Source organism: Diplotaxodon limnothrissa, linkage group LG10 (genome assembly GCF_057381915.1).
Source record: "Diplotaxodon limnothrissa isolate DT_005_m linkage group LG10, D_limnothrissa_male_GT1.1, whole genome shotgun sequence".
Lineage (NCBI taxonomy): Eukaryota > Metazoa > Chordata > Actinopteri > Cichliformes > Cichlidae > Diplotaxodon > Diplotaxodon limnothrissa.
In genome coordinates this window covers 30,103,057-30,127,001 of record NC_140605.1, presented here as the reverse complement: position 1 = coordinate 30,127,001, position 23,945 = coordinate 30,103,057, and the positions used below count along the sequence as shown (strand labels likewise).

Genomic DNA, 23,945 nt, shown 5'->3' with positions numbered 1-23,945 from the left:
TCACTGCAATCATTCTCAAAATAATCATTAGGCTCATTCTAAGACCCTCATTAGGACCCACACAAAGAGGTCAAGTCTGCTTGCGCTCTAATCAGAAGTTTCATGCTCTGCTATAAAGCCAGATCACCTCCGATGAGACTCACGGAGGTTATTATGACCGTAATCAGACACAATAAAATGCCGTAATTGTTCCAAATTAAACCTGTCAAGTCCAGAGACGGACTGAATGGTGTAAACTGGCGTTGGTGACGTTTTGACAGCCCGCAGTGTTAAAAATGAAGTAGTGCGGCTGATGATGATGATGATGATGATGATGATAATAATAATAATAATAATAATAATGATAATAATAATAATAATAATAATAATAATAATAATAATAATAATAATAATAATAATAATAATGATAATAATAATAAAATTTGATGATTGGATTATTTTAATTATGATGATGATGATGGAAGGGTTAGGGTTAAAAACAACAAGCACACCGCAAACTTTTAAAGAGAAAGATTTGTATTTCTTATATGTTCATTTTGTTTTTTAAAGATATTCAGTAATTGGTCAGAGGTTTTAAATCTCTATACAGTACTTTCTATATGATGACAAAGGCTTTTTGTTGATTTGCTGACCTTGAAGACCTTGGTGGATATAAGCCAAATTTTAATGGACTGTTTACACGACCCCATTCTACACCCCTGCAAAGTTTTATCATCATTTATTGAAAACATTTCGTGTTTTGAATGATTGTCTGCGTTTTTGAGCTACTGTATTGTGTTTACAGACAGAATGACACACACACACACACACACACACACACACACACACACACACACACACACACACACACAGGCTACCAAAAACATAACCTCCCTGGCATTTTAATTTCCTCGTAGGAACCGATTCCAACCTGATGTCTCAGATGGTTTTGTTACAGAAAACCATCCTTGGAAACTGTTAAAACGTTGTACAGAAATTTAAAATGAAAATATAAATATCTGGCAGGTGCAGGTGCATGAACCATCTGTCCTTCACCGTTTACCCCGGATTATCTTCACTCGTTTAGAAAGTGAAGAAAGGAAAAAATAAGCTTTTTATCTAGCACAAATTTGTTGTAGCTAGCTATAAAGAGCCAATGTGTTCTTATAATGGATGTCACATTACATGCACCAGCCATGGCAATATTGACCAGCACATAACTGTAATGTTTGCTTTATCCATTTCATTCTATTTTCATTTGCGTTACAGGTTCACATTCACTTGTTCACTCTAAAACCTGCTTAGTTTTAGATGAGGGAAGGTGCTCAGTTAGGGTTAAGAAAAGATTATAGTTTTGGTTTAGACTCGTGGAAAAATGTTTCTAGAATTATATGCAGTCTTGTGAAAAAATAACTAAATCCCATGAGTCGATTTCACTTTAGGTAGCAGTAGAAGTAAATTGGAGTAATCATTTTTATTACTTTTTGGGGAAACTGTGCTCACTCGTCTTGGCATTGCTTCGATTCTTTGAAGTTTGCAGGCAATCATTTATTCACAGCTCTCTTAAAGTCCCTGATCATTCACTTTTTGACTTTGACTCGGCTTTCGCAGCATCTTGATTCTTCTTTTTCAGCCATGTAGTTGTAGATCGGCTACTGTGCTTAGGATTATTTCCCTGTACCATGATTTTATGTAAGTTTTAGAGGATAGCTAGCCTGACATTTGACCCTAGAGTACTTTGGTATACAGAGGAGTTCACGTTCGACTCAGTGACTGCAAGGTGCACAGGTCATGTGACTGCAAAACAGGCTTAAATCATCATCTCTGTGCTGACAATTAAAATTAGCTGAGTTGATGCTGTGTTAGGTTTTCTCCAAACATGGAGCTTTGTCATGGTGCATTATGTCCAAGCATCTCCGCTTTGATCTCATCTGTCCAAAGGACATTGTTGAATAAATCTTGCTGCCATATTCTTTTTAGAGAGAAGCTTTCTCCTTGAAACCTTTCCAGATAAACTGTATTTCTTCAGTCAGTCTTTTTCTAGTTGTTGTGAAGTTTAGCATCATGCTAACTAAGCTCTGTAGAGTTTGGGATGTGCTGTAGCTCTTGGGGTTTTTTTGCAGCTTCTCTGAGATAAGTATGCTGGGATGTTCAGTCCTGGGAACATTGTGTTGACCAGATCACCAAACTACCCAAACTGCAGCATTTAAAGAGGTGCTGACAATCAGTCAATCAAGTGCACTTGACTAGAAGCACATGGCTGCTACTTACTGTCTTCATTCCTAAAGAAGCAGGAAGGATGCACTTAGTTTTTCACAGGACTGCAAAGTCCTTTAGTTATTTTTACAGCGAGAAAAAATAAAATCAAAAATATCAGTCCTCCCATAACACCCCCAGCATAACTATGTCCCTTTAACAATTACATTTTACTTTCAACAGAAAAAGATCTATAGGTAAGTGTAACATCATGTTATAAGACCTTGTCCCAAAAAATGGTAAATGGCCTGTATTTGTATAGTGCTTTACTAGTCCCTAAGGACCCCAAAGCGCTTTACAGTCATCCACAGATTCACACACTGGTGATGGCAGCTACATTGAAGCCACAGCCACCCTGGGGCGCACTGACAGAGGTGAGGCTGCCGGACACTGGCGCCACCGGGCCCTCTGACCACCACCAGTAGGCAATGGGTGAAATGTCTTGCCCAAGGACACAACGACCGAGACTGTCCAAGCCGGGGCTCGAACCGGCAACCTTCCGACTACAAGGCGAACTCCCAACTCTTGAGCCACGATCACCCTGAATGACAAGGAACAAAAAGGAACAAATGAAAGCAAAGCCACTTCTGTCTCTTCTTCTTTGATTTTAGACCATCCTTTTCTAAATAAGTGGAATTCCTCTTTAAGTTTAATGGTGTAGAAAATGTGCATCATTATGCCATTATTGTGTTTAGTTGTTTGGTTCCACTGAGTATTAGCATATTCACTGTTGGGCATAAAGCGGTATAAATAAGACGATGTCAGTGAGATTTTTCTCAGCTTGAATAGTTTTATAGAAAAATAACAGATGTCAGAGTTTTAAACGAGCAATTTTTGGGCGCCGATTACTGAACTGTGATAAAACTGCAGCGCACATCTGCAGCTCGACAGGCCTCTGCGTTTGCCTTGTTACTTCTCTCTCTGCCTCATTCAGGTGTGCAGGCTTTTTAAACAAAACTAGTTAAAGTATAGCTTATCAATCTATACATCCATGCAAAAACGCTGGAATAATCAGCTATGGAGCAAAGCCTTTTTAGCCTCTACAGTGGAAATGTTTGTGACACCAGTTGCTGATTTGTAGCACCGCCCTCCATCTATGAGCAGGTGGTGGCGGTGAATTATTTCCCCATTAATGCACGCTGATCACACGTGTGGAATAGAAAGCTACAGCTCCTCTGCAAATGGACTCATTATCTATTTAATTCACTGCTTTCTTTCATGGCTGTGGATAAAGCCAGCAGCAGCACTCTAACTCCAAGTTTTTTTTTTCTTTATTTCAGGGATCTGAACCAGTCAAACCTTTAATTAAATCACACCCTCAGATCTAGCTGCTTCACTGTGTTTTAACAACATGCCTGCTCACAAGTCAGTGTATATGACTGCATTGAAATTCAGCTGACCATTTCCTCTGCTCTTCACATCCTGTCAACAATCCACTTAGTAACTCCCATGAGAAGCTTGTAGAAAAGTCAAGGTGCCCCACCAAAAACAACAACACCTTGACTTTCACATAATGCAGGAGGAGCTGTTATCACTCATTCCCATATTTATTTATATTTCATGTACGTTTTCTGCTCCTATACTGGAAAATAGTTTTGAAATTTACCATTGTAAGGTATGCACAGTATCTGCACACCTTATATGCAAATACTGTGCTGGTAAACACCTCTGTGTGTCCCTGGGTTGCGGTGGCATGTAGAGTCTTTATATACAGTTGTGGTAAGAAGTTTGCACACACGGGCATGAAAATTAGATTGGAGTTTCTCTAATCCACACTCGGTCAAAAACGTACATATGCCCTCAAATATATACATATACTCACTTCAGTCTTTTAATGAGTGGTGCTGAAGGTTCTATAATGCCATTCAACTTGCCAAGGCCAAGGCCTGTTAACATCTCATTAGTATTCATGATAGACTGCAACTGATAAGTTCTCTTTGCAGCATAAAGAGCATTTATTTGACAGCCCTCATTGGATTTAACTCAGAACAATAAATTAAGCTGAATATGTGATTAACAAGCGTGTGTCACGGCCAAGCAGCCAAACACAAGGAAATGGACTCGGATGCGGACACTACTCAGTTACGCAGGAACTGTGAGCAAAGTTAACTTTATTACAGAATTCAAAGAGCAAGACTAAATGCACAAGGATGCTGAACACATCTAAACACATCTAAGAAAGGCAAGACAGAATATTTAATACGTTACGGGAGGCAGAATTAGCATTGCCTCGCTGAAACAAAAACAACTTAACTCCTTGAGGGGATAAATACTGTGAGCGGGCACTCAGCCGCAATACTATGAACGCAATACTATGAACGCAATACTATGAACGCAATACTACTTCTTCTTTCACGAAGATACTAAGAACAGAAATATGCTGTTAATCTACGAGCAGAATTCAGGCGCTTTAAAGTCACACATAGAGAGACACCACAAACTGACGGACTGAACTATCCAAACTAAAAGTGGAATGCTGAGTTATCACTGGGTTACCAGGGGAGTGGGGTCCGTGAGGGAGTCTTGGGGCTGTCGTGGACCGGAGGGGGGAACCTGACACCGGGTAACATCCGGAGCAGGAACCGTGAGATGAAGGCAGGGAAAAGAGATCTTACAGTCATTGGATGCAGGCGAAAACAAAGCGTGGAAGGGGGGGTAGTGGTCCGGGTGCGAGAACAGGTGAGTCCAGGAAGAAGCTCCGTTAATTTCCGAGGCCAAGCGGGGGGGCAGGCAGGTAAAGAGTTATGGAGAAGCTGCGAGCTGACCAGCGGATAAACAGCAGCTGTGACAGTAGAAAGCACTGCCGTCCAGGAGATAGTGATTTAGTAGATGTTCTGGCGGGGAGTGCATGAGAACGCTGGTCATAAAAAGCCCGCAACCTGATTACTCGCAGTTGAGGTGATGACAAGGAGGCGCGGCGGCTCCGCCCCGAGGTGGAATCACCAGCACGTGGGGCGGAGCCGCACTAACCCGGACCATGACAGCGTGTTACCCTATGAGTGTGGTGTCCCTCTATTCTCACTCAGATTCAGCATTTTGTCATCATGTCCAAATCCAAAATACCAAGATAGTGAAAGGTGATGTCACAGTGACTACAGCCATCTTTGGTATACAGTCTGTGTGCTGTACTGGTAATCAGTTAGCATTTTTGTTGCCGTGCAACAGTAGTGGAAAATTATGAGGACAGAACAAATAACCTTTGCTGAATTTGATTTGAAGACTTTTGAATTACGCAGTATATTTTTAACCATCAGTACCCACGTTCCCACAATCTGTCTGATTCCATTCATTTGTTCGGCATCCGGTGCACTACTCTAATGCTTCAGAGACATTTTATTCAATAAGATCAAAAATCTGGAACAACAGAAAGAAGGGAGGAAATACATGAATAATTAATGAAAACCATGAAAGCTTTCAAATTAAATTAAACGAGTTTATTAAAATGATTTTTTATAAAACATGTTGCTATCAGCCTTAAAAAAATAATTTTGAACAGTCACTGTGTGTGTGTGTGTGTGTGTGTGTGTGTGTGTGTGTATATACACATAGTGTGTGTGTGCCTATTCAACAGCCTTCCTCGGGGGAAACAACCGCTGATTGAGGGAGAAACAATCAGCGAGAGCCTTGTTATGTGGAACCCTGCCATCAGACTTGCAAATAATCACAGCAGCTAATTGATTAAATTCAACAAACTCACATGTCCTCACGCATGGCACAGGGTCTCCATCCTCATCATGTCAGCAGCGTGCTCCCAGGATTTCCCCAAACAATATTCCGCTGATAAAGCCGCGTCACTTGTCACAGCGATTTTCATCACCTTGCTAATTTGCAATCGATGAAGTGACAAAGTGTACGTCTGATGGCTGCTCCAATAAACAGCGATGCAGATCTTACTAAACAAGCCACTGTCTGACGTTTGGACTCATGTCTCATACACCCAGTGGAAGGAGCAACGGCTGATTTGTACTTGAAGTACTTTGATCACAGATTTACATCTTTTAATGTGTCACCTTTAGCAGCACATGTCTGTACACACTTATTTTAGCTCTGTTTTGTTCCTCACCACCTCCTGAGGGAAATGTCTGACCGCGTCTGTCTGCCGCTTGGCATTAAGCAGGTAGAGTGCAGTATATTTTTAAGGCTTTTTCACTGAATTGGAGCCAAAAACATTGTTACGAGAGCAGTGAAAGAAAACTAAAAGGGCCAAGTTGTGTGCCAGAAAATGTGCTTTTGTCAAACTCAGATGAAAAGTTTTAAAGAAAGCATTCAGATCTATTCATCAAACTCAAAAATATATTCTGCTTTAATGTCTTCAGCTGAAGCTACTTGTCAGACTCTGTGAAAGAGCAGAAAATGCTTTTATTCAAAGCTTTAAAAATAACTTTGAAAGTTTTGCTTGTCGAGACCTGTATGTAAAGCCGGTGCTATAAACAGTTTTTAAGATGGTCAAAGCTAATACACACCGGGTGCAGCCACTCAAAGTTTTTAGATTTTAGAAATTTGGAAGTAGACGAGGCTCCAAAGGCAAGAACAACTGCCAAGAACCTGACCTGACCGTTGCACCGAGCTTTCTCCTAGAAGAGGTGTTAGTAACTACACTTATCCAGACACGATTCTTTTATCCAAGTGTACAAAAAACAAGATCAGCTTAGAGCCCAAAGAATTGAAGAGAGCCATTGGGGGACACTGCAGCCAAGATCAGCTCAATTCAATTCAGTTTTATTTATATAGCGCCAAATTACAACAACAGTCGCCTCAAGGTGCTTTATATTGTAAGGCAGACCCTACAATAACACATACAGAGAAAAAACCCAACAATCATATGACCCCTTATGAGCAAGCACATTGGTGACAGTGGGAAGGAAAAACTCCCTTTTAACAGGAAGAAACCTCCGACAGAACCAGGCTCAGGGAGGGGCGGGGCCATCTGCTGCGACCGGTTGGGGAGCGAGAAGGAAGACTGAAGGATAAAAGACATGCTGTGGAAGAGAGACAGACATTAATACCAAGTATGATTCAAGATGAATATGCTGTAACCCTTCTGCAGGTGAAGGCTAATCTTGTTGCCTCTGGCCCACTCAGGCGAGGCTTACAGGTTAAACATGTGTGGAAAGCTTCCCAACAAAGGAAGCACTCAGGCCACCTCACTAAAAGACTATCAGGAGTAGCATAATATGTGTTAGTGCTTCATCAATTTCAGCTTGCAGCAAAGAATCTTTGATGGGGTGGCTGTAGCTCAGGTGGTAGAGCAGGTCATCTACTAATTGGAAGGTTGGTGGTTTGATCCCTGTCTGCTCCAGTCTGCATGCCAAATATCCTCGGGCAAAATACTAACGTCAAGTTGCTCTCTGATGCAGTGTTAATGTTAGATAGAAAGCAGTGCCTGTGTGAATGAGGCGAGCTGTGCAAAGCTCTTTGAATGTCAAAAAAGGCGCTATAGAAGAACCGGTCCAAGCACCTGAGCTATAAATGTGAAGGGGCTTCTCTTTCATGACTTTAAATCTGTAAACTGAAAATGTGAATTGAACACAAGTTCAAAAACACTTGATGTGATTATGAACTTGTGTTTGAGGTTTCAGATGTCAGTTAAAACATATTTTGTAGATTATGCTCACCATTGCAGTCAAAAAGGACAAGAAAGCAGTATGTGCTGTTTGTATTGTGGGTTCTTTGTGACTAACAAGCCCTGTCATGTCAATTGTGATATCTGGTTTGAAAAAATATGGCAAATATGTTTAAGTCCAGGATTCAAAACAGTAGTAGGAGTTGTCACTGTGCCTGGATCCATCTTTTATATACAGTGTATGTTTTCGACCACCGTGTCTTTGTACTGACCTAATCTTAGCTCTTCACCTCCTGACTTCAGTGCCATACACTCACAGCAGGCATCAGTTATGAAAATATTAATTTAAAGTTGTGTATGGTATTAGCTGGTTAGGTGGTGCATTTGTTTTTGTTTCAGACTGTTTTTTAAGTATAAAGATTTAATCCCAGTGAAAGGTCAGTGACTGGAAAATTGTTTTCTCAAAAATGTGCTGTTGACAGAAACAGAATCACACTGAGCCAGAACAACCATGGTGTCTATCTTTTAACTTCAGAGCATTCATCACATTGTTCTCAGTGTTTTTACCCACTTCCTGCCATGCTTTGATTATGCCTGTCACTTCATGTAAATGCAGTCTGCTGCTGATATTTCATTCCTGACAGCGTTCAGTATGCAGCAGCACCGAGCTCGTGTTTGCATGCATGGCACCAGACGTCAACGCGTTGACAAATTTTCACCCTGGCAGAGAGGCTTTGTACGTTTTCAAGGATGTTTATATAATTCTGTCAGTTCTTCAATGACAATGACACCTGAGGGATGAGCTCTCCTGAGCTGTAGGAGGAGCTCAGTGTTTTTCACTCATGAATGATGTTCAGCTCTTTTTAATCACAGTCTTCCTTGTTTGTCTTTCAGGCCAATAAACTCAGAACCAAGACCCTGCACAATACACTCAACCCAGTCTGGAATGAGACCCTGACCTACTACGGCATCACTGATGAGGATATGGTCCGCAAAACACTCAGGTACTGTCAGTGCTACTCACGTGTGTCCACTTAATGAATGGAAAGAGAAGAAAGGGATGAAAGATGTGGAAAAAAGAAGAAAGGAGTGGTTGGACATATGGATACAAATGAAGAAATAAAACGAAGGAAGGAGGCATGGGAGGGAGGAAGGAAGGAAAGAAGGAAGGAAGGACGTATGGGAGGAGGGAAGGAAGGAAGGAAGGAAGGACGTGTGGGAGGAGGGAAGGAAGGAAGGAAGGGGGTGTGGGAGGAAGGAAGGAAGGAGGCGTGGGGGTAGGAAGGAAGGAGGCATGGGAGGAAGGAAGGAAGGAAAGAAGGAAGGAAGGACGTGTAGGAGGAGGGAAGGAAGGAAGGAAGGAAAGAAGGAAGGAAGGACGTGTGGGAGGAAGGAAGGAAGGAAGGGGGTGTGGGAGGAAGGAAGGAAGGGGGTGTGGGAGGAAGGAAGGAAGGGGGCGTGGGAGGAAGGAAGGAAGGAGGCATGGGGGTAGGAATGAAGGAGGCATGGGAGGAAGGAAGGAAGGACGTGTGGGAGGAGGGAAGGAAGGAAGGAAGAGGGTGTGGGAGGAAGGAAGGAAGGGGGCGTGGGAGGAAGGAAGGAAAGAAGGAAGGAGGCATGGGGGTAGGAAGGAAGGAAGGACGTGTGGGAGGAAGGAAGGAAAGAAAGAAGGAAGGACGTGTGGGAGGAAGGAAGGAAGGGGGTGTTGGAGGAAGGAAGGGGGCGTGGGAGGAAGGAATGAAGGAAGGAAGGAAGGGGGTGTGGGAGGAAGGAAGGAAAGAAGGAAGGAGGCTTGGGAGGAAGAAAGGAAGGGAGGAAGGAAGGAAGGAAGGGAGGAAGGAAGGAAGGAACTGGGTGTGGGAGGGAGGAAAGAAGGAAGAAAGGGGGCGTTGGAGGAAGGAAGGAAGGAAGGAAGGAAGGAAGGGGGGTGTGGGATGAAAGAAGTTAAAGGGAAGTAAGGAAGAAACCCCAAAAAAGAAGGAGAAGGGTAAACGAGTAAGGAAGCAAGAAAATAAGGGAGCATTACATAGTGAGGTAAGTAAGGAAGGAATACAGGTAGGAAAGATGAATAGAGGGATGGATGGATGGAAAAAGCAATGTAAGGAAAGAAGCAGCAGGGAAAGCAAGAAAGGAACCAAGGAGGCAAGGAAGAAGAGAAGGAAGAAAGGAAGAAAGGAAGAAAGGAAGAGGCAGGAAAAAATGGGGAAGGGTGGAAGAAGGTTTAAAGGGAAGGAGCCAAAGGAAGGAAGGAACAGAGTAAGCAAGGAATGGAACAAGGAAGAAAGGAAGTAGCAAGAGATACAAGGAAGGAAGAGAAAAATGAAAATAGAGGAATAATAGGCAAGAGGAAGAAAATGGAAGAAAATAAAACTTAACCAAAGAACGAAAGGAAGTGAAGGGGAAATAGAAGACAAAGTAAGAAAATAACAAACACATCTTATAAGGATGGATATAAGGGGGAAAGGGTGTGTGTAGTGAACAAGAAGAAAAATAGAAGGGAGAGTTGAAAGGCAGAGAGGGATAGAATAAATCTGTCTTTTGTTGTTTTGGTGTGCTTAGCTGCTGTGGATCTGTTTTTAAAGGCTTCAGAAGATCATTTTCAGGGAGCAGTGATGTTTGACAGTTTCTCTTCTTCTTGGTTTCTGTTTTAGACTAACTACATTACAGCCTGTGTTTAACCACAGCCTCTCAAGCAGAAGTGAATGATGATGTTGCTTTTCCTCTTTCTTCCTTTTCACTGCGAGTTTGCATGCCGAGTCTGGAATAGCTTCAGATCGTAATAACAGTTGGGAAATCCTTTATTTGTCAGATTTCCAAATAGCACTTCTGTTTGGGTGAGAGGACTTCCTGTTTGTTTGGTTATTTGTGTTTCACTACAACACCTGAGAACACACTAAAACTCCATCTTCCTGAGATAAATGCGGTGCCCTTATGCAATGAAAGCACTTTGTTTTTATTACTTCACCATTCTTTGCTCCTGTATTTTTACCAAAGTGTTAACACTGTACAATCAAGTGGCGGAGGTAGGTTATGCAATCATATGCATAATCATTTCGTACATCCCAGGTGGGCCGTATGCAGTGGAGGATTTCAGTTTGCTTTTGTCTTCACTTACCCCCAAGCACCCCAGTCGCAAATGTGTTTCTAGAGTTAATGTTATGTGCTGGAATGCCGTGAAAACATTTCAGGGACTTTCACAGCATTTCATTTACCGGCTCCATCGATTTGTCCTCCAGTTCACTTCCTCAAGATAAATGTGGGTGGAACAAGTCCTCAGCTTAATGATCCTTTTGGTTTGCTTGTTCCTCCTCTCTGAAAAAAAGTGTTGTTCCTGAAATAACACACAGGTGTGTTTCTACTTCAAAAAGCTGGAAAAAGTCCCCACTAGTCTGGGTGGTTAGGGATGTTTTACATGTTTTATATTAAAATACACCCTTGTAAAATAAAGCATTGCAAAAGTTGTTTTTCCGTTAGCAGCATGCCGAGGTCCACCCACGAATCTAAACTGACCCCTTGAGCCGACATTTGACATGCACTCATTGAAAGGGCGCCCAATTTTTAGAGCATTGTCCACATGTAAATACTGTTTACTGTGCATGTGCATGTTTATCTTGTTTTTCGACAACAGACTTGCACCATGTTACTGTTTGCATGAGACGATTTTCTCCAAACGTAAGACTTCTCGCTCTTTGTTCAACTTTGATAATAATAACCATTATCTCCAGACTTCTGATTGGCCATCATTTCTATATTTTTTTAGAGTAATAGGGTTTTCTTGCCCTTGACAGTGCTGAAATCATCTTTTGTGTTTCCATGTGGAAGTGGATATTTTGCACATAATCACATAATCTCCACTTAACTGTTTTCTCTTTGAAGGTCTGGTATTCACACCTCAAGTTACCTTTGGGACTTAATTTATTAAAGATCCCTATTTATGTCCTTTTGGGCTCTGCTGGAGGTCTCTTCCTGTCAAAAGGGAGTTCGCCCTCTCCACAGTTGCCAAGTGCTCCTCATAGGGAGATATTGTAATTGTTGAGGTTGTTGAACTTAGTTAAACTGTAACTTCTTTTTTTTTTTTTTGCCTGCTTTTTCTAATTTCACTAAAACCTCGACTGTTGTTTGGGGTAAAATACTCCTCTTCACAGCTGTAATCTTATTTAAAACATGAGAAACTGGTGGTGACAGACAGATCTCACAAATGCCATAACCCAATATGTCAGGGCACAGATGCCAAACGACAAAGCGGTGTTCAAAATGTCTTCAAAGAGTTCCAGCCCATTCTGAGAAGCAAGCGCTTACTAAGAAGCAAGCCCGTGCTAAGAAGTGAGGTTTCTCTGAAAGTCTCTCTTCTTACAATCAGTTAACACTAATGGGAATGTTTTATGCTGCTAACATTTTGCCATTAAATACAATGTTTATCTAGATACAGTACTGTGCAAAAACTTCTTCATATTTATCTAGGAAGATTAGAAATGGGTGCAATGATTTATTGAAACATGCAAGCATGCATGAAGCTACAGTATAAGCTACAGTTCTAATGAGCTTTTCAGTATTTGGTATGATGACCTTTGTTCTTCAACACAGTCGAACTTTCTTACAATTTCTTTAAGTAGTCTTCAGGACTGGGTCTCCAGCCTTCTTAAAGGACATTCAAAGCTCTTCTTTGAATTTTAGCTGGTTGTTCTTCTGTTGTCTGTCACGATCCCACACTGCTTCAGTATCGTTGAAATCTGGGCTCTGAGGAGACCAGTCTGTGACTGATAGTGTTCCTCTGTGTCTTCTTCTATCCAAGTAGTTTTTTAGTCTTTCATGATGGTATTGTGTGATGGATTAAAATCAGATGGTTCCTTTTTGCGTTTATAATTCTATTGAATTTTGCACCAATGGCTGAAATCAGCCCCAAACCACGACAGACGCCATGTTTTTCAGGTGGCTCTAGACCCTCACAGTCATATCGCTCTCCTGACCTTCTCTGGACCTCCTCTGTAAGACCTGATGATCAGTCTGGTTCTTGTTTAATTTGGCAAACTTCACCTCTTTTCTTCCTGTTTCCCTTCCTCAAGAATGGCTTCTTCACTGCTCCCCTTCCACTGAGGCCATTTCTGATGAGGCATAAACAAACAGTAGGTGGATCAGCTGAAGAGCCCGATGCATCTCGCTGGTTCTATGTCAGGTGTTTGCTGTATTTTTTTCGCATTTCCTCAGGACGTGACTTTCAGATACTGTTTTTTTAGGCCTGTCACTTTGTCCTCCATTTGTCCAGCAAACAAGACAGAAACAAGGGACACAAAACATTTTTTATCACCTCCATAAGTTTACACAAGTGACTACCAAATCATCACAGAATGTTTGCAAAAGTTTTATTGCATTACTTCTAATAGCTTAAATGTATTTTGTGAAAACATGCTTTCCTACTACACAATATAAGCTGCAAAGCGCTCGCTGTACTTCTGGGACAGCTGGAGTAATTGCTGGACTGCAGTGACCGACTGTCAACCTTATCGACACGCTGCAAATATGTGACTGTATTTTGCTGATTATTTTGTGTTGCGGAGCAGAAAAAAAATACTGTATTGTTACTGGACTGAATGCCACAACAACAATGAAGGCCTGAAGCAAATGTAGCAGAGATGAGATGTGACAGACACTGTGCACACAAGCCAAAAGATCTATTCACACACAGAAAACACCTTTATTAACCATTTTCCAGAAACAATAGACTGTGAGAAAAGCATCCATGCTTCCAAAACAGCGCAACCTATTTCTTCTTGGAAACTGAAATTTGAATTCAGCACCTGTCCAGTTATTTTCACTGAGAGTCTGATTGCATCACGTCCCATACAGTCTACTGTATTAGTGATGCATATTAACGTACATACAACATCCTAACGCTGTGCGGTTCCTAAAGGCTGCATGTTTTCCTCAGTATTGCAGCTGATTATGCAGCGGAAAAGCACTTGAAACAAACAGTATTCCCCAACACAGGCATGCTGGAGCCGTGAGTGTGAATCATGTCATGTTAGGGCGGTGGGCGCTCTCTGCATTTATTGAAAGCATAGGTCTGCAGGGAGCACCAATAATTGGCTTTCATTATAAACTTAATGAAATGCTGGCGAAGAATATAGATCTCCAGTAAAACACAAAGCTCATTTTGTGGCCCCGTGCACCTTTTGACTGCAAGAGACCTTTCGGTTCCCCATCAATCATTAGCTTTTGTGACTGTAGCCTACTGTGTTATATTATAAATCCACGTCTTTATTGTTGTTAAGAAAGGACGCCGTCTTGCACTGAAAAGAGGATTTGTTTTGTTTGTGTGTTCAGTGGAAACAAATGCAAAGTGGGCACATAATAGAAATCAGTAAACAGGCGGAAAGGACAATGCGCCACAGCACAGTTCAATTCGTGCTGCACTAATTGAGTAAATAAGACGAGCAAATGGAGATGTGTTCAAGATGAATTCGTGACTGGGTCTTAAATGACTTTGACATGATGTCAAATTTTTCTCAACGTCTTCTCACGTAGAGTTTCCCCTTCCATCTTAGTATGTTTGAATCTTTTGATCCGTGCACGGTTGAACGCGTCCTCGTGTATAATTATCTCATCATTTCCTGTCATGCTGATAGAGTCTGACAATGATCCCTGCAGAACTACTTGGTTGTAGCTTCAGTGCTCTGAGTGCTGTGGTCCTACAGATTTAGCAGCTGTGACTACAAAGTACAAATTGAAGCCCTGTGAAGGTGGATGGTGGAAAATGACTGGTTTTATGGCTTTAAGCCTCCTCTCAGCAACAAAGCCTAACCTAAACCTCGCTCTACTCATGTCCTCCTACACTTCTCTGTTCTTGTCATCTCAGGATTTCAGTGTGTGATGAGGACAAATTCCGCCACAACGAGTTCATCGGGGAAACGCGAATCCCTCTCAAGAAGCTGAAGCCCAATCAAACCAAGAATTTCAACAACTGCCTGGAGAAACAGTTACCTGTAAGTTCACTCCATCCCACACACACAGCTGCATTTTTATGTTGTTTAAACGTGATCGTGTTGTTGTTTCTTGAGGGGCTGTACTCACAACAACATTTTAGATCCTAAAGATTGTGCCAATATTACAGACATGGCTTTGCTGTCTGATAGACATGTTATTAAATGCCATGTGGAAGTTTAAGTCAAAATTTCCACCAAACAAGAAGTTCTGTATGAATATGAATATCATATCGTATCATTTTATCGATTATAACAAAAATAAATAAACAAAATCTTCCTGATGAAGAGAAAACCAAACACATGATTTGCATTACATTGATGACATTCTAATCCATGTTTGTTTTTCCAAATGTGCAAATCACCATGCAACAAGTGACACTGAATTTAGATGCAAATATAGGTGTGACAGCCCTTTAGTTATCAAATTAGTGGGCAGTTTAACCTAATTCGATTTGAAAAACAACAACATACATTTCACATCTTTACTGCAATAATCTGATAGATATTTCTTGCTTTGTAAAGCTCACTTTTCCTCTTTTTGCACATAGAAGCAACATATTTCTGTCCCAGGTGCAGTTTTTGCCAACGTATCTCAGTTTTGACCAGACTGCTGTTTCACCCTACTTTCATATTACTTCTTACTTCTTGGATCCTTAGACCAAATTGTAATTACTGTGTCCAGTATACATCTGCCTAGCTTAAGATTAAAGAGTAATTTAGTCATCATTACAAAGCATAAGGTTGTTCCAGTATATTTCCAGTGGAGTCACTTTATTCTGCTAAGAAAAACACTTCAAATACAAATCTGTGAATAAATAAATTGATCATAAGAAAGAAGCTAACGGTGTGTTCACACCGAACGCGATGGACGCGAATAGAGCGTCAGGTTTACATGTAAAGTCAATGGAAAGGCGCGATGACGCGCGATTGCGGGTCCCGCGAAAATTCGGAAGCAGATTTGCGTCGCGAAAACGCCAAAACGCGTGAAACGCGCGTCAGTGTAGCGCGTCTGGCGCGTTTGACGCGCGAATAAAACCACGCGCGTGAGTTTTTGTGTTGCACTTTGTGCATACGCGCGTTTCGCGTCTACCGCTCGAGTTGGAAAAATCTGAACTCCAGCGTCAAATCGCGCCGCGACAACCAATCAGGAGCCTGGTGACGTGGCTGTTACCTAGGTCAAAGGGGCAGATCCAGCCAAAGCCTTTCATACTTCAATGGAGGGGAAGGCTAATCAATGCGGTAGCAAACAACTCGGAGCTGTACAACACCAGCTGCTTTCAGTACCGAGACAGGAATAAAAAGGACCGAGCTTGGAGGAAGATATGTGAAGAGATCGGGCAACCTGGTAAGTTCATTCATTTCTCTTTTGAAAGTTTTCACTGACCCGGGGAAGCCGCACAAAAGCTAGCAAGCCACCGCTATTTTCCCACTGACGTACAAATACCGTTCTGCTTTTATGCATGTTATCATTTAGGAATATATTTTATTGTTTATTAATAAACAGCACACAGTGGTCCCGCTGTTCATCCGTCACTGCTTTGCTTTTTCGCTGATTTTTTATTGCACAGTACAGCATTGCATTCTGCAGCCTGATTGACAAATCTCCTGCGCTTGCCAAATTTATCACGTTTGGTTTTGATAACCATCGCGTCCAATAGAAAAAACAGCACAAAAACACCCATAACTATGAGCCTCATTCGGAAATAGACACCTGCACCGTGAGGGAAAAAGGCGCACGAAAGTGGCGGGCAGATGAAGACAAACCGCGGCATAATAATACTTTTACGTTTTGCAATCTACAAAGGTTTGCACTTTGAGAATCAATTGTGAGAACTGTGACCAGGGGCTAGTTATTCTGAGAACCCCTGCAATAAATGAGGGACCACTGTCTACTCTACGATTATTATATCCAACCTGTTAACATTTAATACTGTATTGATAGAACCAACTGATTCTGCAGCAGAGCATCCCCAGTCCCTGAGCTCCTGCTGCTGCACCCACAGATATGTACAGCAAGCACTGATACCTTTTTAGTCGGTGGGATTCCCTTGTGATCACCTTTACTAAATATCTACAACCAATCTGATTATATCCTGTTATTGTTTTTTTTTTTTTCAATGTTGAAATTAAAATCTAGTAGCAGCCTTCTCATTTCTTTGTGTTTTGTGCTGTTTTACAGGCCCACAGAGGAGGACGGCTCCGAGGCAGATGAGGGACGGGTCCCAGGACGGTCCATCGGCGGTGGAGCTGGCCATCCTGGAGTCCCTGAAGAGGCCACACCAGTCTCCAATGGAGCATTTCCTCCTCAGCCTTGTTCCTGCTCTGGAGAGCAGCTGGTCCTTTTTATTCCTGTCTCTCTGTAAATTCTTATATTTTATATATTTATGTTTAATGTTTTTCTGTTTGAGACTTTTAATATTATTTTAAATAAATGTTTATAATGACTAATGTCTCAGTTCTACTACACAGCAAATGTTGGCACACAACTTGACACATGTAGACTTTATTTCATATTATACTAATGACAAAATATACTGATACAGTGGGATGCAGAAGTTTGGGCAACCTTGTTAATAGACATTATTTTCCTGTATAAATCGTTGGTTGTTACAATAAAAAATGTCAGTTAAATATCATACAGGAGACACACACAGTGATATTTGAGAAGTGAAAAGAAGTTTACTGGATTTACAGAAAGTGTGCAATAATTGTTTAAACAAAATCAAGCAGGTGCATCAATTTGGGCACCACAAAAAAGAAATGAAATGAATATTTAGTGTATATCAATGTGTGTGTCTCCTATATGATATATGGGGTGCCTTTGTCTGGATGTGCTTCCCATCCAGAGCTGCACAGCACAGAGGAAAGTTCCAGCGCTCTTGGAATCCCTCTGTGATGGACCGCCAGTCTCCAGGTGAAGGCACAGCCATGAAGTCGTCCACTAGACAGTCCCAGATGGACGTCGCTGCCTGGGGGGGTGATCTGGCTCACCGTGGACACACCGACTCTGAAACTGAACGCGATGGTCCTGAAGGAGTCCCCGGTGACAAGGAACCTGGACAAAATTGTTCAAAATTAGTATTATGTGTGCTGCAGTTACAAAATACATTATTCAAATTCCAAAATACTTTTGTGATGTCAGATATAAATCACAAAACTTAAATCTTACATAAAACATTTTGAAATTATAAGGATAATTACAAAATGTATATTAGATAATATCTAAAACAGTTGTGTTTTGTTTTAACTTTAACATATCATAATTTGATTGGTAGCAACTTTCACAACTACAGTGAGCCAATCACTCATAATTCCTAAACATGTCAATCAGGTAGGAATGAAGTAAAACATTAATAGAAATAAAGAGTTGTATGTTGACATGTAGCCCTTTCCTTGCTTAAATCATTAATATTTTTGAAAAATTAATCTGTGATAAGACAGCTTATCAAGATAGAACCATGTAACTAGAGATGAACCAAACTGTTCACAGTTTTATCTAACTCTGTTTTAATAAAGGCTGTGACCCCTGCTATAGAGTCTGACAGCTGCAGGGATTATATACAAATATTCAACTATCCCAGAATTAAACCAGGTCTAAATAAAAAGGAGTGAGTATCACTACAAAGGTTAACTCAGTGGTCCTAATGCTACAGTTTGATATCAGCAAACACCGAGCGCATACATTGATGTGACACCACAGCCATGCTATCATGCAAACACTGATAACAGCATAAATCGAATTAAATCGGGACTTGATGAGAGCTTCTGAGTATCACTAGAAATATTATAAAGAGTCGTCTCTGTACCACAGTTTGCTTTCAGTAAACACCGACAGCATTCACTGTTAGCATAGCACATCCATGTTAGCAGTGTATAACTGGATGGATTAGCATATTAGCACAGATATCAATAAAGGACTACCGTATTAAATAGTTTTACTAACCTCAGGCAGACGGACAGGCGCTCTGCAGGTGGGATTGAGCGTCTGTAGTTGGTGTCTAGGCGGGCAATGCTGGGACCGACGAGGGAAAGCAGGTCCTCAAACTGGCCGACGGTGATAGCGCTGGAATCGGCCGTCATCCAGGCGCAGCTCCTGGAGCAAGTGGTGAAACTCACCAAACTGCTCATGCCTCTGGAGGACCTGATGGACCCAGGTACGGCGAGGACGTCTTTTACGCTGCTGCTCTGCTCTCCACAGTACATAGAGAAGGGAGACTCTCTCTTCAAGCGCTAGCTCGATAGCTGCCATCTTGCAAAACCAGGTCTGGCACAACTCCCTCCCACATTCCTCCCACATTTCCGGTTCACGCGCGTCAAAATATCATATTTTGACGCGCGATGGATTTTTCTTGGACACGCGTTGAGACGCGAATGTACACGCGTCAAATTAGGGGCGTTTGGGGCGTTTTATTCGCGTCCATCGCGTTCGGTGTGAACACACCGTAACACTTCTGATAAACAGCTCATGTCAGCAGAGCAGAGCTGACATGACCTGCTTAATTAAATAAAACTGCCTTGAGAAACAGTAAGCTTGAAGTCATTGTGTTTTTTCATTATTTATTTGTGTGTAACTGTGTAACTGCATAGCATGTAATACTCAACATTATACTCTGCTCAGTGCAATATCTTACGTGTAGGCCGAGACCATAATCATCAGCAGCAGTCCATCATTTTCAGTGTATTAAGTGACTCAAGTGTGGGTTAGACTTGGCAAGCTTGCTCATGTTCACAAAGACCAGCACGGGAACAGCTTGATTTTCCACATCTGTTGCACTGTATGACCATCTGACCGGGAGTGATGGGCCGTCAAGGCGGTGTAACTTTGACGACGTCTCTCTTCAACATGCATGAATAATTGATTTCATAATGCTGTGCCGATTTGATCTCTGCTTTTACCTCCCAGGTTTCACAGTCCGTGCCGGTGAACTTTCAAAACATCTTTATCCTTCACCTACGTTTGACATTGATGCCTAGGAAAAGTGGGAGAACCTGTGCAATTTTAAACTGCACCAAACTTTAGTTTGCATTAAGTAAAAGGTGACCCGTTATTATCCACATTTTAATCACAGTTAGTGCATTATGTTGTTTAATTTTGGTGGGGGGTTTTTAAAAAGGGAAAGAAACTGTTTAGGTATCCCCAAGAGATCGGAGGTCTCAGACCTTAATGAGCTTGTTAAGACTTTGGTTTGTTCACAATAAAGTTCAGGTTATGTAACTTTCAAAGCTTTATAAGCACACTGACTCTTCAAACCTTGGCTCTTCTGGCCTAGCACTCTCAAAACTGAAATAATTGATACCCACTAACCAGACGAAGCAGCTAGTAAAGTGTTTTCAGGTATCTGTTTCATCAGTTTGTAATGTCAACTAAGAAACAGCAGTTGACAGGAACAATGCACCTGAAGGTAAAGTCTGAACCACTAAAACCATTTCAGAGAGGGTCATAAACCCTTGTTTTGAATGTAAAAGTCTTTCAGGAAGATTTATCAAAATAGTGGTGCACTGTCCTACCGTTCATTAACACTAGGGATGGGTATCGTTTAGGTTTTATCCGATACCGGTGCCAAACCGGTACTTTTGAAAGGGTGCCGGTGCTTAAACGGTGCTCGAACTGGTGCTTAAAGAATGGAGAACACAAAATTGGTCCAAAAACCTCTCATGTTTAGCTGTTTTGAAAATTTCCCACTCGTGGGACTAATAAAGGTATCTTATCTTATCTCTTATCTCTTTTTATGTAAAAAGATAACAATGTTAGTCTTTTCTGCAGCTATAGGTCATATATGGTATCACTCTTGGCTGGAAGCAGTGCTTAAACAATGGGAAAAAAACACAAACTTTGTCCAAAAACCTCTCATGTTTAGCTGTTTTCCACTTTTTCTTTGGTCATTTTAGCCTTTTTGGCCAGAGTGAAGGGAGTATCTGCCATCAAACAAGAAGACAGCCGCATGTAACTACGACGGTGTTTGCTAGTTCACCTTACATGCATTAGTTTAATAACGTGGTTAGCCTACTCAACGTAAATTACACACGAACAATATTAAGCTACTCACTCAGAGAAGAACGGCTGCTGCTGCCATCATCATCCATCATCATTTCTGCTACACTGGCAGGGCTAGGGGCCAGGACTCTCCTCTTCGGGTTCTTGGGGGATGTTGCTAACTCCGGGTCCGATAACAGGCAACCCACCCGCAGTAGATGTGCACGGTGTGAGGTCTTGCAGCAAGCTATCAAATACGGTGCATTTCTCGGCTTTTAAAAAACGCTATGCGTCACCAGGTGTTTCATCAGATTCGAGGAGTTACCTCCTTTGCACAGTATCAGCTTAAAGCACTTGTTGCAGGCTGCTGAGTTTGCATATTTTGCTGTGGAGTACAGCCAGACTTTTGACCGCTTCGCCTTGGGCATTTTTAATCTGTAGCTCTGCTCTAAAAGAACGTACGTACCTGGCCCCGCCTACTATCCTCGGAAAGGTAAAATGATTGGCTAGAATCCAAAGTGTATGACATCTCAGGAAATAAAGCACCGAAATGTGCGCTGCTTTTCGGTCTGGTTACTACCGTTTATGTCAGAACCGGTGCCATAAAGGCACCAGATACCGGTACCCATCCCTAATTAACACCTGCCGCAATTTGGCACCCTAGGAAAACTCATCATAGAAGCATACGATTATTTGCTCATGTCAAAGTTCAGAGCCAGAACAAATGAGCAAACACATCTTTAAATGCTGATCAGTTGAACCAAACTCTTGGATCACTAGCAGACATTTTGGGGGGGGGGGGTGCAGATTTCATTTAAAAATAAACAGAGTTTTCCAACTCTTAAACTCAGGATAAAATCAGTCCTGCAATCTGGCTTATTCATCCAAAACAAACCTTAAAATCCACAATAGGCAGTGTAAAGAAGCAAAAGCTGAAGACTTAGCAGATATTTTCTGATGTTTAGCAATCATTTCACTGTTTCTGTTCAGATACACAGCTGCATGTCAAAGCCTGAGCTACAGTTCTGCACGGAGAGTAATTAAGGAAGGCATGCGGTCTGTTTTATTGATAACATGTAACTCTAATTAGTTTCACTGGGACAGAATGTGTGTGTGAACAAATTTAAATATCTGGTAATACTAAATCCAGATAATAAGTGGTGCATTATAATAGTATAACAAAAGCTCCCAACAGGGCATGGCATGGTGCTCCATATAATAGATGTTGGTAATTGCAAGAAACAACAGGACCCGCGAGGATTTAGCTTAAAGCACATGACAGATTAGAGCCTTGGGTTTTGAGCCCATAAGTGGGGTGCGGGAGTGGATTATGCGTTATGAGAGCATGGGAGTGGAGTGAAGTATCATTGAACTGTGATTGAATATCCTTTTGAAAATGCCTACACAGTTTATGGTTTTAAAAAAAAAAGTGGATGCAGTGTAATTCTGGACCATCCATATTTGGAGTGTGGAGCACAGTCTTGTGTTTGGAGAGACAACTTCCTGTTGCTTCACTCATATGCTTTGTTGTCTATGTGGGAGTGAGAAATAGCATCCAAAAATAGAAAAATATGCTTGTGCATAAACTGGGACCAAACAGCTACTATTCATTGAACAATCTGAGCTTTGATTTTGTACCGAGGTTTGTTTATGTAAGTGCTTCCAAAAATGACCACATTTAAAGTGTTTTGTAGTCATTTGCCATTCAAAGATTTGAGCATTTTCGGGAGCAGAAAGCAGTATTAGTGTTAAAAATGCTATTATTTGTGTTTAGTTAGTAGTTTAGTAGTAGGTTAGTAGGTAAAGCGGGTAAGTTTACAATTTGCAACGTTGCATCTAAATGTTTGTGGCAAAAATCTGCATGTCTAAGAGATAACAACCAGATGAGGGATTGCAAAGTGTGATCAGTAGATACTGTCAGTGCTGACATGAAACAACGTGACTCACAGGTATATCTGCATGACACTGCTGCCTGCAGCTTTACAACAGCTATCTACAGCAAAGAATACCTATCCACGCACAGCAGACATGCTCTTTCATTTACGTTACTATTCGTTTAGTAAAACTAGAGTTGATTTTAGAAGATGGGTAGCTCAGATCATCGCTGTATAGGTTTTTAAGCAGAGCAGATATTTGCGTCAAAGGTGACAAATGTTTCATTTCTTCTTCAGATAAGATTCATGCTATTTTGGACCACCCTGTCGTATGTCATGTAACAGGGCCTCATAGGCCTTTTTCACACAGATTGCTTCAAGGCAAAGTGAAGTGAAGCTATGACTGTTGCTGGTTAAAAAGAGAAAAGGGTGTTCTGGCAGGTAGCTTTCTGCTCTGTTTGCGCTTGGATGAGGAGCTCTGTCTGAAAACAGGAAGTTGTTTTGTGTGCCGGGGAGAATAGAGCAACCATTTAATCATCTCATCCAGCAGCTCACACTGCCTGTCTTATTGATGGTCTTGACAGTGGAGCCTTTTAACTGGCTTCTTCGGCTTATATAAAAGTCAGTAGATTGGGTAGAAAACACAGAAAAGCGTTGATGTAACCTTAAAGTCTTAAAGGTCATTTTTCAGGGTCATTCTGGGTCAAACGCTGCCTGAGGGAAGCAAAGGACACCTACAGGAGGAAGGTGGAGCAGAAGTTGGAGAGGAACAATATGAGGGAGGTCTGGAATGGTGTGAAAACCATCACAGGCCACAACACCAAGAAAAGCACAGTGGGGGGGACTGTGGAGAAGGCAAACGAACTCAACAACTTCTTCAACAGGTTTGACCAGCCCACAACCCCCCCACCCTCACCCTCACCTTCACTACAGAGTTCTCTCCCCACTCTCCTGCCTCCCTCGCTTCCCCCCCTTCCTGACACCATGACACCCCCCTCCTCCAATCCCTCTCTCAGCAGCAAGACATCTCCCCCCCTCCCCTCCTCCCAAACATCTCCCAGTGTCACAGTGGATCAGGTCAGGAGGTAACTGAGGAAGCTTCGCCCCAGAAAGGCAGCAGGCCCAGACAAGGTGTGTCCTAGGATGCTTAAGGCGTGTACTGCTGAACTTGGGGAGCCGCTACAACGAGTCTTCAACCTCAGTCTGCGACTGGGGAGAGTGCCCGCCCTATGGAAGACATCCTGCATCGTCCCGGTCCCTAAAAGGAACCGGCCCAATGAGCTGAATGACTTCCGACCGGTGGCACTGACGTCACATCT

General features: G+C 41.9%; 1 protein-coding gene across 4 annotated transcripts in view; it reads left to right on the top strand.

Moving 5' to 3' along the window:
- doc2b (double C2-like domains, beta) overlaps positions 1–23,945 on the top strand; it is a 180,008-nt gene that overhangs the window by 120,898 nt on the left and 35,165 nt on the right. For 2 of the 4 annotated variants that reach the window (XM_085364706.1, XM_085364705.1), the window contains 3 exons: positions 8,693–8,802; positions 14,652–14,782; positions 23,753–23,757. In XM_085364706.1, the coding sequence (XP_085220832.1) occupies positions 8,693–8,802; positions 14,652–14,782; positions 23,753–23,757 (246 nt within the window). The remainder of the gene's footprint in view (positions 1–8,692; positions 8,803–14,651; positions 14,783–23,752; positions 23,758–23,945) is intronic. The other 2 variants (XM_085364704.1, XM_085364703.1) reach the window with 1 other exon arrangement.